The sequence below is a fragment of the Haliotis cracherodii genome, unplaced genomic scaffold, assembly GCF_022045235.1.
Source record: "Haliotis cracherodii isolate W230 unplaced genomic scaffold, xgHalCrac1.p SCAF_10, whole genome shotgun sequence".
NCBI lineage: Eukaryota > Metazoa > Mollusca > Gastropoda > Lepetellida > Haliotidae > Haliotis > Haliotis cracherodii.
The window spans coordinates 41,920,927-41,935,820 of NW_027266265.1; the positions used below are offsets into that span (position 1 = coordinate 41,920,927).

At 41.4% G+C, this 14,894-nt stretch overlaps 1 protein-coding gene across 1 annotated transcript; it reads left to right on the top strand.

The window, feature by feature from the left end:
* Nucleotides 1-585: 585 nt before the first annotated feature.
* Nucleotides 586-11,978, top strand: LOC139450777 (large ribosomal subunit protein uL3m-like). Its single transcript, XM_071232613.1, has 9 exons — nucleotides 586-674; nucleotides 1,960-2,166; nucleotides 2,856-2,946; nucleotides 4,703-4,831; nucleotides 5,668-5,767; nucleotides 7,884-7,944; nucleotides 8,455-8,566; nucleotides 9,137-9,214; nucleotides 10,323-11,978. Exons 1-9 carry the CDS (start codon nucleotides 586-588, stop codon nucleotides 10,584-10,586), a joined length of 1,131 nt encoding a protein of 376 aa, XP_071088714.1. The 3' UTR covers nucleotides 10,587-11,978.
* The last annotated feature ends 2,916 nt before the right edge of the window (nucleotides 11,979-14,894 follow it).

Consider the following 14,894-nt stretch of genomic DNA (forward strand, 5'->3'; position numbering starts at 1 on the left):
CAAATCTTACTGACAACTGCAAATCCGCACTGACCAATAGTTTGCAAGTGAAAACATACATATGCTATGGGTGTTTGTGTTATATTTGCTTGTCAGCATATATTTATTAAAGAAAGCCTTTACCCACCAAAGCACGTCTGAATCGTAAACAGGAAGTACCATTCGCACGTGGTTACTTTTATTTTACGGACAGACCTATTCCGCGCAGATCCAGGAATAATTGTTTGACAGTTGGCGTGATTTTACATAAATTATGGAAATGTCTTATGATATAACATATATATAACATATAAAATTATTTCACTTTCCTAAAATTATTATCATTTGCGGATACATAATGGAAAAATAACATGCAATGATGTTCCGGTTTATTCCTTATTTTAAAATCATATTCATTTCCGTTTGAATTTATCGCTTACAACCATTTCAAATATCAACAAATGTCAAATTTACAATGAGATTAAGTTTCTTTTGTAAATATAGTTTAACATATTTTATTTTACACTTATTGGAAATTGTTTACACATATAGTGTCATTTTTAGAGGATAATTTGAATTGACATTGTGTTTAAGCGATATTTAAGCATGGCCTCCGCAAGATATGGAAGTTTACTGTGCCGTGCATCAAATTGTGTAAATAATTGCCTTCTGAAGGAAAATGTGTCAATTTCAAGGTATTGATCAACGTCTTATAAATCTGTCCATCTTGACGATGCGGATTTTTTTTAACCGTCGATATTTTGTGGATAAACACGATTCTTTGTTGAGTCTTCACCCAAAACCTGCCACTTTTCGTTATTCAGGGAAGGAATAAAGGTCCCCAGCCACCCATGCGTGTCGTTAGATGCTACTAACGGGATCGGGTGATCGGGCTCGCTAACTTGGTTGATGCATGTGTAGCGGCCTTAATATTTCCGAGTCCCGTGATGGGATTCGAACAACGGACCTTCTGATCAGAGGTCGGACGCCTTGTCCACATGACCAAAGAGGTTAACCCCGTCAGCAATCCGACATGGTAAGGATGTCATCTGTGGGATGACTCCACACCCTGCAACACATGTCATCGTATCCTAAGTGCCTAGAACGATGCTCATGATGTCAGTCACTGGATTGTCTGGCCCAGACTTCATTATTTTCAGACCACAGCCATAAAGCTGGAATATTGCTGAGTGTGGCATTAGACCACCAACATACTCACACTTAGGCATTAGTTCAACTATTACCATGTTTATAACTCAAAGAGACATCAGCGTGATTAGGTACCCTGGATTTAATATTGTATGGTTAAAATCAATGTATGTCATTACTTGCGGCTGATGATATTTGATTGGTTTAGGTTGTTTTTTTCTGTTAGCTATCCCATTTGAATCCTACCATAAATCCATAGGGATCCCGGGTAAAGAATAAGTCCTCAGTACCTTCCAAAATACTACATAATATTAAATCTAATGAACATGATAAATGTAATAAATTCTTCAATGTATACTTTGCAACAATTATATTTTTTGTAGTTGTAAACTCTCTGAGGATTCAGGCTTAGAATAGGTCACCAGCAACCTATGCTTGTTGTTAGAGGCGAACAAATTCTATGGCGTGGTTGTTTTTTATGACTTGGCGTTTTCCCAGAATCTGTGTTATTGTATCCCAATAGCATGGATAGAGCAGGACATTTATTCTTTCAGTCACCGATTTGCCTTGCTGGTAGTCGATTGTTTACATGGTCACCAAGGTGAACATTTTTAGTCCACTCATCCTTATGATGATTACATATAGTAAGACCCGTACAGGTGGCAAGTATCTACTAGTCCTTATGATACCTTAACTACAACCAGTTTTGCAAAGAATATTGGAATAGTACCATAATTTCTATCACTGGTGATCTGTCTGGAGTCTATCACTAAACAAACAAACTGAATCCTACCATAAATCAAAAATAACATTTGTTCTTGTGTTTACCAGAGTCCTTGTGAATCATCAACCAGCAAGAGGACGGAAACGTACATCCGTTCCCCCAGCCTGGTTTGTTCAAGTGGAACCAAGACAACGCAGCCGAGATTTGACCCGAGAAAACAGGGACTTCCTGCAGGAGTTGGCTGTAGATGTGTTCAAAACAAGCAGAAGTCCACTACGAGATGAGCCCTGGGAACGGGAAGAGTACACAAAAAGGTAAATAGCATCTATAGTGGAGTAAGTGAACTTGAAACAGAGTTTCACTACTAACAAAATGTGGCAGCTTCATGTTGCTGGAAAACTGGAAATGGTACAAGTCATTGATGTTTAACACTTTGTTAAATCCCACAAACAAGGGTATGATACTCAAATATCAAGCAAGGATATTATCCAGGTGTCATCAGAGAGAGTGCTGCAAACCTGTATAGCAAACTTGGACATTAAAGTCGAAGGTTCCTTGTCAGAATCCTACACTAATGTTAATACTTTTCGTTTTCTTTGTTTGTTGATTAACGCTGTACTCAGCATGCTCAGCAATATTCCAGCTGTACAACAGCGGTCTGTAAATAATCGAGTCTGGACCAGACAATCCCGTGATAATCAACCTGATCAACCGATCCAGTTAGTCACCTCTTACAACAAGCATGGGTTGCCGAAGACCAATTCTAACCCGGATCTTCACAGGGGCAATGTTAATGATTAAGAGGTCAGATTCAGTTAGTGTGGCAGGAAGCTTCAATGTCTCCATAAATTTCTAATGCCGAAAACAATGTCATGATCATCATGATACGCTGAAAAAAAAGGTTTTCAATGTTTGCCAAAACTTTGAAGAAAGGAACTTCTAAATGGTATTGACATGTTAATTGTTAGTTCAATTCCATAAATTTGTGGACATCATGTTTCAGGACTTTCCGGACAGGTGTTTTGGCATTGAAGATAGGAGTGGTACCCCAGTGGACTACAGATGGACAGAAGATATTCACCACCATGCTACAGGTGATCTCTTCTGGTGTTTAGGTGACACTTTTTTCTTGGTTTACCAACAACCTGGAGACAAAATACACATTCATAAAATATTAATACTGTAGAAGCTGAATCTGAACACACACAATAATATGGATAGATGCCCTGAGGCCTATACAGCGATTCGCTGTGTAGAGTTGCTTCCCTTGGGCACGCCAGAAACCTATGATTGTGGGTTCGAATCCTGGTTCGCCCGATTATGTTTCTAGGTTTGTCACCACCATACCCATGCTCGTGGGTTTCACCAAAGTGGTAAACATCTGAGACCTGCATCACTTTGGGCTTTCCTCCCACATTAAGCTGACACGCCGTGATATAACTGGAACACTGTTAAAAGCGGCGTTAAACCCAAGTCACTCACTCACTCACCTATGGCCTATAAAAATACATTTACTAGCATTTCGATGGAGTCAAGCCAGTGTCAGAAGGTTCAGCTGATGGAAGTGAGGTAGCCTATTGAGTGAGTGAGTGAGTGAGTGAGTGAGTGAGTGAGTGAGTGAGTATGTGAGTATGGTTTTACACCGCTTTTAGCAATATTCCAGCAATATCACGGCGGGGGACACCAGAAATGGGCTTCACACATTGTACCCATGTCGGGAATCGAACCCAGGTCTTTGGCCTGACTAGCGAACGCTTCAACCACTAGGCGACCCGACCGCCCCTAGGTAGCCAAGTGGTCAAAGCATTCACTCCAGCTGATTTAGGGCGTAGGGGTAGCCTAGTGGTTAAAACTTTCACACAAGCTCATACACAGGGAAACAAAGTAGTTCCCAGAAGGGCTGTGACACCACGCCTACCTCACGTATCAACACATATCGTGATACTTCAGTTACAATACGTCCCGTGATACTTAAGTTGCAGAGTTTTTGTGTTCCATGTAGCCCATCAGCTAAAGAGAGATCGGTTTCCATCGACCAGTTTCTGCTAAACCTTCAGGGCTGGTTCATTTTTTGTGTCATGCAATCAGATTTAGCATTTGTTTCATATGCCAATATGGTCATTAACATGGTAAGAGGCAAAGTGTGTTGAAGAATTAGGAACCAGAACTCTGTTTATTTTTATGCCTTATTAGATGACTGCCTCTGTCGTCTTGTGGTAGAGCGTCCGCCTGGAGATTGGAAGGTCCGGGGTTTGATCCCTGGCTATGTCATACCAAAAGATGTTAAAAGATGGTGCTTGTTGTTACCCTGTCTAGCGCTGCATTAAGGGGCTAAAATGGTCGGCTCGGAGTCAGTATACTGTGTCTGAGTGGGGTATTCATGTTAAACTGCAGCATGGTATCTCAGTGAGCTAGCACTATAATCGGCATCAGTCCGGACTTGTACAAGCAGCCACACAAACACACACACGTGCATGCACGTTGCTATATAAGTGCAATAATCTTGGACACGATGTTAAACCCCATTTCACCTCGTCTCACCTAACTAGATGTAGACCTTTAATAGCCTCCACACAAATATTGAGAAACAAAAATATTTTGTTGACTATTCATTATCAACAGAAGTTGCAACTCTATATATTGCACCATGCGTTGATACAATTTACACTTAATAATGTTTTTGCTTGATTTTAGCAATCTAGGCACAGGTGAATGTTCCCTTCCATTCATTCTGACCATAAGGATTATCTTTGTATTATTGTCATGTACAAATTATGTCTCTGCATGTGGTATCGTGCAAGTCTTGACTTTGGTGTACCGTCCCAACCTTAATGTATGTAATTTGACCAGGTACTTGACAACCATGTGATCCGCTACACACCTCCAGAAAAATACCAGGTGTCCGCTGGATGGAAGCCATGGAGGAAGAACAAGTATGGTGTCGTCGTTGTCGGCGCTCTCAGCTGTGATCCCAGTGAGGTACTGAACGTCTCAATTGCACTTGTCTAGTATTGTGTCAAGTATTGTGTCAAATATAATAATAATAATGATAGGCCATTTTTATTGCACATATTTCCAGACCACTCAGGGGCATGCTCAAAGCACTATTTTTACCCCTGTCACTGGATCAGTGTGCATTCAAAATTCATTCTCAGCTCCCTGGGGAGTATACAACCCAAGCTGCCTGTGAGGTGCTGGAAGGTTAACAACCACATTGCCATTTCATCCTCCCGGGTACCCATTCACTGCTGGGTGAACAGAGGCACATTTCGAACAAAGTCACTTGCCCAAGGAGATGCGTAGATTTTGTCATATCCTGAGTGGTAGGATAGCCTAGTGGTTAAAGTGTTAACCCAAAGGCCTGGGTTTGATTCCCAGCCCAGGTACAATGTGTGAAGCCCATTCCTGGTGTCACCTGTTGTGATACTGATGGAATATTGGTAAGAGCGGCACAGATCCATACTCACGCACTACAGCATCTTGAATATTGCTGACTATCGGGGATCGGTTGGTTTGTGTGACCTGGCTGACTGTGAGTCATCATGCCCTGAGGGTGTGGACAAATGCTCATGATATCAACCATTAGTTTGCTGACTTATTTATTTAGAGGCTGCCATGGTATAGCTGGACTAAATCTGACTTCTGCATAGCCTTTAATCCTGTCCAATCTGAAACTCCTACAAAATTTTTAATGCCTGCCCAATTTGGTAGATCGATACTCATGATGTCAATCACTGAATTGTCTGGTCTTCACGGGTCACTCGTTCATGTGAAGCAGCATGTAGGACCAATACTCTGTATTGTTTTATCCTCAGTTCTCAAAGGACTACAACAACCTGTTCGCAGAGGCAGGTGTCCCACCCAAACGCAGACTCACCAGATTCCTTGTTACAGAAAATGCCAAAGTTCAGCCAGGTATGTAATTGTCCTTGTTGTCATGGTAACACGTTTTGAGCAGGAACAAATATTATCAAGGAGGAAGCTCAAAAGTTTGATATGAGCTACAAATGTTATTTAGCAGCCCTGGTTGGATGATCACAAGGTAAAAATAGGCCAAGAAACATGGAAGTGAGTACCTGATCTGTTCTTAAGATAGAATACAACCCCCTAGTCTTGTGGAGAGTGTCTTCTGGTAAACGGAGGGTCGGTGTTTCTATCCCTTGAGGTGTAAAACGATGAGACGTAAAAAGATGGTACTTGCTGTTAACCCTAAGATTAAGGGGATAAAACAAGGAATGTTCGGCTCTGAGTCAGTATACTGTGTTGGAGTGGTGTATTCATGTTAAACTGCGGCATGGTATCTCAGTGGGCTAGCACCATGAAACTGTCACAAGTACGGACTCGTACAAGCAGACTCGCACACACCTATAAGCCTATTCTTGGTTTGGTATTGTTTCAGTGCATAAAACTTCCCTATATAAGATAGGCTCAGCATTGGAAAATTTTCTCAGATGTTTCTTGTTTACCACCTTCCTATTACTGCAGAGTTGCATCCCTTATCTGTACCAGGATCTGCTGATTATGGGTTTGAACTCCAGATTCATTCCAGTTATGATCACTGATCAGTCAGCACCATACATTTACTTGTAGATTTCACTGATCAGTCAGCACCATACATTTACTTGTAGATTTCACTGATCAGTCAGCACCATACATTTACTTGTAGATTTCATTAGGGGTCTTCAGCAACCCATGCTTACTGTAAATGGTGACTAATGGGATCGGGTGGTCAGGCTCCCTGACTTGCTTGATGCATGTCATCATATCCCAATTGCAAGGATAATGCTCATGATATCAATCACTGGATTGTTTGGCCCAGACTCAATTATTATAGACCGCCGTCATATAGTTGGAATATTGCTAAGTGCAGCATAAACAACAAACAAACAAACAAACAAACAAACAAAAAGATTTCATCAGAGTGTTAAATGTCTCCAGCTGAGATCAAAGCAGCATTGAACCGAAAATCACTACATATTAGTAAGGGCTGGGACAAGTCCAAAATTACTACCCTGGTAACGACCCCATATTAGCCTTATCTACCTTATCTTCCCGAGGCAAGAGAGTTAACTGACTATAAAAGTCCAGTTTCCATCCTTGCCAAACTAGGCTGGTATTATGGATTTACATTTTGGCTGGACTCACGAGTCTATGCATAGTCCAATCAAAATCGCGTACCAAAATCGAAATCCGGTTCGTAAACTGTCGTGCAGATTTCGGTCGATTGCAGGATTTGCAAAGCATGTGCACCGCCAACTCATTGTCAGCAGATATTTTCCAAATCTTTTCATGTTTTTAATCAAGGTGCTCATGTGATTTGATGCATTTTGCGATGTAAGACCCCTTTTATCACAATATAGATCTTGATTATCGATCAGATCGTCCTGACTAAGCGCCACCATTTTGTGTGAAGCAAACGCAAGTGATACGAGAGGTGGAATCTGATTGGTCCATAGGAGAGGCATAGAAGGGACATAACTTGTTATAGCCACAGGTTGCGCTACGACCGAGCCTAGGAATTCCAGCCTAGTTCGGCAAGGGTGGAAACTGGACTTTTAAAGTCAGTTAACTCTCTTGCCTCGAGAAGATGACTCTACCTTGGCACCCACCATAGGTCTCAATAGGGTACCAAATGTCCTATTGAGAATTGCTTTATTGGAGCACTGGCAAAATTACTTAGATACACATATAAAACGATCTGGTCATACACATGCTGAAGTTGACAGAAGCTGTATCTTTACTCAAACATATAAAGTCAGTAAGAAAGCATGCATAGTCAGAAAGAAATGTGAACATTAGTGACTTGTAGTGTAACGATTGAGTTTCACTATTATCATCACTGAACATTACATCATGTGACTAACCATGGGTCCGGGTAGTCCTGTGGGTACCTGGGTCCTACTCAGGACCCATATGATCCGAGTACCTGAGTTCCTGTCCCAGCCCTGGTATTAGTGCACAGTGGCTCATGTGCTAACTGGTATATAGATTCCCATTCACTCACTCACCCTAAGTTTGTGGTCTGTTTCAGGGACCCCCTTGAGTGTCATGCACTTCCGAGTTGGGGACTATGTCGACTGCCAGGCAAAAACGTAAGCATCAATATTTCTGACCCGTGAAGATCCGGGGTAGAATAGGTCTTCAGCAACCCATGCTTGCCGTAAAAGACGACTACACTTGTCGCAAGAGGCGACTAAAGGGATCGGGTGGTCAGGCTTGCTGACTTGGTTGATGCATGTCATCGTATCCCAATTGTGTGGAGTGATGCTCATTACTGGATTGTCTATATAGCTGGAATATTGCTGAATGCGGCGTTAAACAAATATTTCCAAACATTTTGCAAATTAAAAAGTTGTAGTTACTGTATTAAACTTTAGATTATTTTGCTTTCCGGGTAATTCTGCCATGACATATTAGAATCCTGCATTCTGATTGGTCTTTGGTGGGTGAGGGTGGTATGAGTCAGATTACCCCAGTGAGAGGGGAACTAACAAGACTGCAAGTATTGATGAACTGATGAGATGACCCCGTTGAGTGACGAGCTGAGAAGATGGTGAAGGTGTCACCCACTGCACTACTGTATCTCACTGGTTGTGTTTCAGGGTGGATCACGGGTTCCAGGGGGTTGTGAAGAGATGGGGCTTCAAGGGACAGAGCCAGACCCACGGGGTCACAAAGTCCCACAGACGGATGGGGTCTATAGGAGGTGGTGGGGTAGGTAGCTGAGTTTCAAACATACACAGAATTCTGCCTGTCTTTGTATACATTTTCATATCAACAGGGCAGTAGAAATTGTTTTTTTGTTGATATATTTATGGGAAGAGAAATAAAATTTCATAGAATGTTACCTGTTTTTACTTTATATATGTTTAAGATTAATTTCTTTTAAAAAACTCTTAACAAAAAAGCGAACAAAATTATGAATCCTAAAACAATTTTTTTCAATAGTCATACTATTTTCTTTAGATATAAGTAGGTTTAACTTCAAAACAAGAAAGTTACTTAGTCAAGCAATTAATGGAAAATTGCAAGCTTTGACAAATTGGCCGGTCTTGGACGGTTCAATTTCCAGTTCTGATTGTAATCCATTTTCAGTATTGAATTATTGAAGGAAGTTCTTCGTTATTTACCATAAACACCAACGTGTGGTCTTTTTGCCAGTTAACTCATGTCAAATAACCCTTATCATGCTTTTGACGACGATATTGCCGACTATGACAAACTTGTATTCACGGAGTGACCTTGTGTCTGGAGTGGCCCAGTAATGGAGGTTTGTGTTTCCAGGACAAGGGAGGTATCTGGAAGGGCAAGAAGATGCCGGGACACATGGGGAACGACTGGAAAGATCTCAAGGGCCTCAGGGTGAGACTGTTCAACACCTCTCATCACTGGGAAGGACATATATTTTTAAATGACCCTTTGGGGATTCCGGGGTAGAATAGGTCTTCAGCAACCCATGCTTGCTGTAAAAGGCGACTATGCTTGTCGTAAGAGGCGACTAACGGGAGCATGTCATCGTATCCCAGTTGTGTAGATCAAGGCTCATGATGTCAATCACTGGATTGTCTGGTCCAGACACAATTATTTGCAGACCGCCGTCAAGAAGCTGGAATATCGTTTAGTTCTGCGTTAAACAACAAACAAACAAACAAACAAACAAACAAACAAAAGAGGTTCCCAGTGACCTATGCTCGTCGTATGAGGTGGTCAAATGGATCCGTTAGTCAGGCTCCGTGACTGGGTTGATAGAGTTTTCTCTTACCCGATGACGTGGATCGATGCTCACAATATCAATCACAGGATGTCTCTATGTGGTTTGCTTTATAATGTATGATACATTGACAATCTCTGTTTCCCATGTGAATTTTAAAAATAATTATAAAAATGTGAGATTTCTTTTTCTTCCACCCTGTCATGCAAAAAAAACAACTGGAATCAGGGACTCCATTTCATCACTTTTCTGGAACAGTGTTTCCATTATATTTTGGTTGTTATTTGAGACATTTATATTCACTTGTTATAATGAAATGGGGGCGATGGGGTTAAAGTGTTTGCTCATCATTCCAAAGACCCAAGTTAGATTCCCCACATGGGTGCTGTGTTTGAAACCCATTTATGGTGTCCCTGCCGTGATATTGCTGGAATATGCTAAAAGCAGTGTAAAACCGTCCTTACTATTATAAAATGGAGACTGTTTGTGTCAAAGTGATGATTAGATATCCCCACTCCTTCATGTTTGCCATAAAAAGGCGATTATGCTTGTCGTAAGAGGCGACTAACGGGATCAGGTGGTCAGGCTCGCTGACTTGGTTGATGCATGTCATTGTATCCCAATTGTGTAGATCAAGGCTCAAGATATCAATCACAGGATTGTCTGGCCCAGAATCGATTATTTACACACTGCCACCATATAGCTGGAATATTGCCAAGTGCGGCTTTAAAAAAGCAAACAAACAAACTTATTTTTCAGATATGGCGAATCAACACAAAGTACAACATCTTGTACGTGCAGAGCTCCTGCATCCCGGGGGAGAACCACACCTTCGTCAGGGTCATGGATACTGTGCTGCCCCTCCGTCAGCCCAGCCAGGATGCCCCGCCCCCAATGCCCACGTGGTTCCCTGAGGACTCCGACCAACCCATCTCGGAAGAGTATTTTCACGACAACCTTTTCAACTTCAAATCACCCTCTATACAGTATGAACCCGAGGAAGAGGTTGTGAAGAAACGATAGACTATTTAATGTGTGTGTGGATGTGTTTATGTGAAGATATGTGTACATGTGAACATGTACAAACATAAAGACGGTTGGACTAATTGTATCAGTGGCGCATTCATCTTCCCGAGGCAAGGGCGTTGACTGACTAAAAGTCCAGTTTCCACCCTTGTCGAACTAGGCTGGAATTCCGGAGTTACATTTTGGCTGGACGAATGAGTCTATGCATAGTCCAATCAAAATCACATAACAAACAAGACAACCAGTTCATAAACAACATGGATTTCAACGTGCAGATTTTGGTCAACAGAAGGATTTGCATGTGTACCGACATGTGGGCGTTGACAGATATTTTGCAAATCTTTTCATGTTTTTCATCAAGGTGGTCACATGATTTGAGGCACTTCTCAAGATATGACCTGTTTTGTTACAATTTAGATCTTGATTATTGATCAGATCGTCTTGAATGGGCGCCACCATTGTTTGAAGCAAATGCAAGTGATACGAGAGGTGGAATCTGATTGGCTAAATTGGATGGATATAGAAGGGACATAACTCATAATAGCCACTGGTGGTGCTATGATCGAGCCTGGAAATTCCAGCCTAGTTCGGCAAGGGTGGAAACTGGACTTTTGTAGTCCGGTAACACCCTTGCCTCAGGAAGATGTGGTGCATTTAACAGTGGGCATGTTTCTTCAATGGAGGACGACAACATGAATCCTGCCGCAGACTTACTGGATGGAAGTCAAAGTAGTTCGGACAAACTCACGATCATATACTAAACTTAGAGAGTCATACTGCCATACTGAAGACAGTTGGTTGCTTTTGAACTTTTTGAGGCCTACCAAACTAAATCAGCAGAGAGTAACCAAACTGTGAAATATGTACTCACTTTAAACAGAAATAGCCACCCAAATAACCACCAAGACACAAATCATTATGATGTCCACCTTAGGGGGATAAGTCCCTGGCGCATTTTTAATGTTGGTTGCATCTGCATGATCTTGTGTTCGGTTCCATTGAAAATGTGACCTGTGAAGATCCAGGGTAGAATAGGTCTTCAGCAACCGATGCTTGCCATAAAAGGCGACTATGCTTGTCATAAGAGGCGACTAACGGGATCAGGTGGTCAGACTCGCTGACTTGGTTGATGCAGGTCATCACTATCACTATCACTGGATTGTCTGGTCCAGACTCGATTATTTTACAGATCGCCGTCATAAAGCTGGAATATTGCTGAGTGCGGCGTAAAACAACAAACCAACCATTGAAAATGTGGCGGGTTTTAATCATTCCAATGCACACCTTAAGGGGATTGTGTCTTGCGTGGCTATTTCTATTTACAATGTGTACTTTTTCCATAGTTTGGTTGCTCTCCACTGACTGTCTTTGGTAGGCCTGTTATTAGTGCTATGCTGATGTACACTGGTGATTGATAGGCAGTAAAGAACAGAATAAATATGGTTTTTGTTGTGATTTTATAAGACCCACCATCGCTGTGCAGAGTTGCGTCCCTTGGGCACGCCAAAAACCTATGATTGTGGGTTTGTATCCCGGTTCACTCCGATTGTTTCTAGGTTTGTCAGCACCATACCCATGCTCATGGGTTTCACCAAACTGGTAAATGTCTGAGACTTTGGGCTTTCCTCCCACATTAAGCTGACACACCACGATATAACTCGAATAATGTTAAAAGCGTCATTAAACCCAACTCTCTTGCTCACTAAAAGACCCACCATGCTTCAAGGGTCTAAGTGTCATGTTCACGGCTTTCAACATGACTAGCCGCCTCCGTGGTCTTGTGGTAGAGCGTCTGCCCGAAGAGCAGAAGGTCTGGGGTTCGATCCCTGGTCGCGTCATATCAAAAGACGTTAAAAGATGGTACTTGTTGTTACCCTGTTTGGCGCTCGGCATTAAGGGGCTAAAACAAGGACTGGTCGGCACAGAGTCAGTATACTGTGTCTGAGTGGGGTATTCATGTTAAACTGCAGCATGGTATCTCAGTGAGCTAGCACTATAATCGGCATCAGTTCGGACTAGTACAAGCAGCAACAAACACACACACACACACATACATGCACGTCGCTATATAAGTGCAATAATCTTGGACGCGACGTTAAACCCAATTTATCCTCACCTCACCTTCAACATGACTTAACTCATTTTGTTAAACCTCTGACCACCAATAAACAACAACAAATAAATTCTCACACTGATTTTATTCAGCAGTGTTTTGAAGAAAATACAGGTTTAAAGACAATTGTTAAAACTACATATATTCACATGTCACTGGGTCAGTAAGCATTTTACCAGGGGGAAATAACTCCAACTGACCCTGCCACTTTGTTATGTAGTACATTTGAATGGTGTAAATATTAACACAATGTAAATATTCTTAAATGACCCTCACGCAAATGAATCTCCTACATCATGTACATGGTTGTTTTTGCAGTACACATGCATTTTACCGGACAACAACCCACCATGTTTGTTCGATGCTACCAAAGTGGCCGCACGCGACATTACTATTTGAAAAAGCAAGCAGAAAAATGTCTGCATGCATTTGTATGGTTTAATATGATTCAACCTCGAAACTGAATATCAAAGCAATGCATAAACATCGAAAAAGGGGACATCAACACCGAAAAAAGTACTCGAAAATAGATGTTCCACAACAGCGTGCGACGACAAGCTGTGACATCCATGGGGGCCACATTTTTACCAACATGGAGTATCATTCAATAACCTTGATAATTAAATCTAACATTTAAATTTTCTTACAAAAGCTTTTAATTCAAGCTTTTGTGGGGGGCATGCCCACTAAAACCCTTTGTTGTATTAGCAAGGTGTCTTTAAAACTCACAAACTGATAATAAGGAGCTTGTGCATATTCCTTACCAAAATGACGGAAGGTGTCCAGTAAAATACATTCTTGCCTAAAGTGCAACTTTTTCATGGTCATTGGGGCATAATTGCCACATACACCCTCATTCCCAGCATTATACAACATCGTATATCCCATCCTGGGGGGGGTAGGGGATTAATAGGTCATGAGAAATCTATCCTTGTCAGATAAGTTGACTGTTGGATCAAAGGGTTGTCTTGGTGACTTGATTATTTACAGGCTGCGTTCATATAGCTGGAATATTGCCAAGTGCGGTGTTAAACACCAAACACAGTCTGTGTTTGGTCTGTGATGTGTTCAAGTCTTCTTCTGTGTGAAATGCCAGTGTAACAATGTAATAATGTCCCCAAAGGAGCATACCTAGTGGCACTTAAAAAAAATACATATTCAATTCAAATTGAAATTAAAGCTTAGTTTCCAATTTGTCAACTGGCCTCTTCAATCTGTACATGTAAAAGATAATAATAGATCTACATGTATATCATAAATATGTGTACACATTTGGATGGAATAAAAAAATATCACATTTCTTCTCATACATCAATTCAACAACAACAAAAAGTAAATAAATAAATTATCCCATTCAGACTTGGTGACTGAACTCCAAAACTGAACTCTCCCATCCAAAGACAGGTTTGTATGATTCCCACACACCAAGATTCCTTGTGGTAGCTTCAAGACTTCATAACCCGCTTGTCACAATTGTAACAGAAGTATGTCAATACGTATGTCAAGACGTAACTAAAGCAATGATTACTCCCTTGCTTACGGATGCATACCTGGAGATACCTCGGGCAACATCCACCTTAGCCTGTAACCATGCATGCTGTGACAGCGAGTATTAGAAAGAAAGAAAAAACGGCGGTGATGTTTTTTTTGTTCCAATGATCGTCACATGATGATCACATGATGATCACATGATGCCAAGATGCTGCTGTGTATCCGTGTATCATTTCCATCCTTCAGAAGTTATCACATGGCTTGGACGGTTGTATCATATATTCTCCTGTGAGATATTATTCGTATTGCTTATCTTGGCATGCCAGAACTTATAATCTTGGCATCAAATCCCAGATCACCCTGATTATATTTCTTACTCTGTCATCACCATCCTATTGTTCATGGTCTTACCGATGTAGTAAGCGTCCATGACCTGCAGGCTTTCATCCCACAATACACTGACACACGTGATAGAACTGGAATACTGTTCAAAGTGGCATTAAACGAAACTCACTCGCATGTCATGGAGAAACATTTGAAAATGACAAGTAATCCAGGATGGCGCCAATGTCGATGGACCCATCACAGGGATGGAGTCTTGAGGAATCAGTGTTATCTACCAAGTACCAAGTAAGTATGGTAAGCACAAGGTATAAGTTTACTACTTACAATGTCATATATACAGTTGAGGTATCCAACAG

Excerpts from the sequence above, each read along its gene's own strand:
- LOC139450777 (XM_071232613.1), top strand. The coding sequence starts at position 586 with ATGGCCTCCGCAAGATATGGAAGTTTACTGTGCCGTGCATCAAATTGT. Across the intron at positions 4,832-5,667 it reads TCAGCTGTGATCCCAGTGAG|TTCTCAAAGGACTACAACAA; the intron begins GTACTGAACGTC and ends TTTTATCCTCAG. Across the intron at positions 9,215-10,322 it reads AAGATCTCAAGGGCCTCAGG|ATATGGCGAATCAACACAAA; the intron begins GTGAGACTGTTC and ends CTTATTTTTCAG.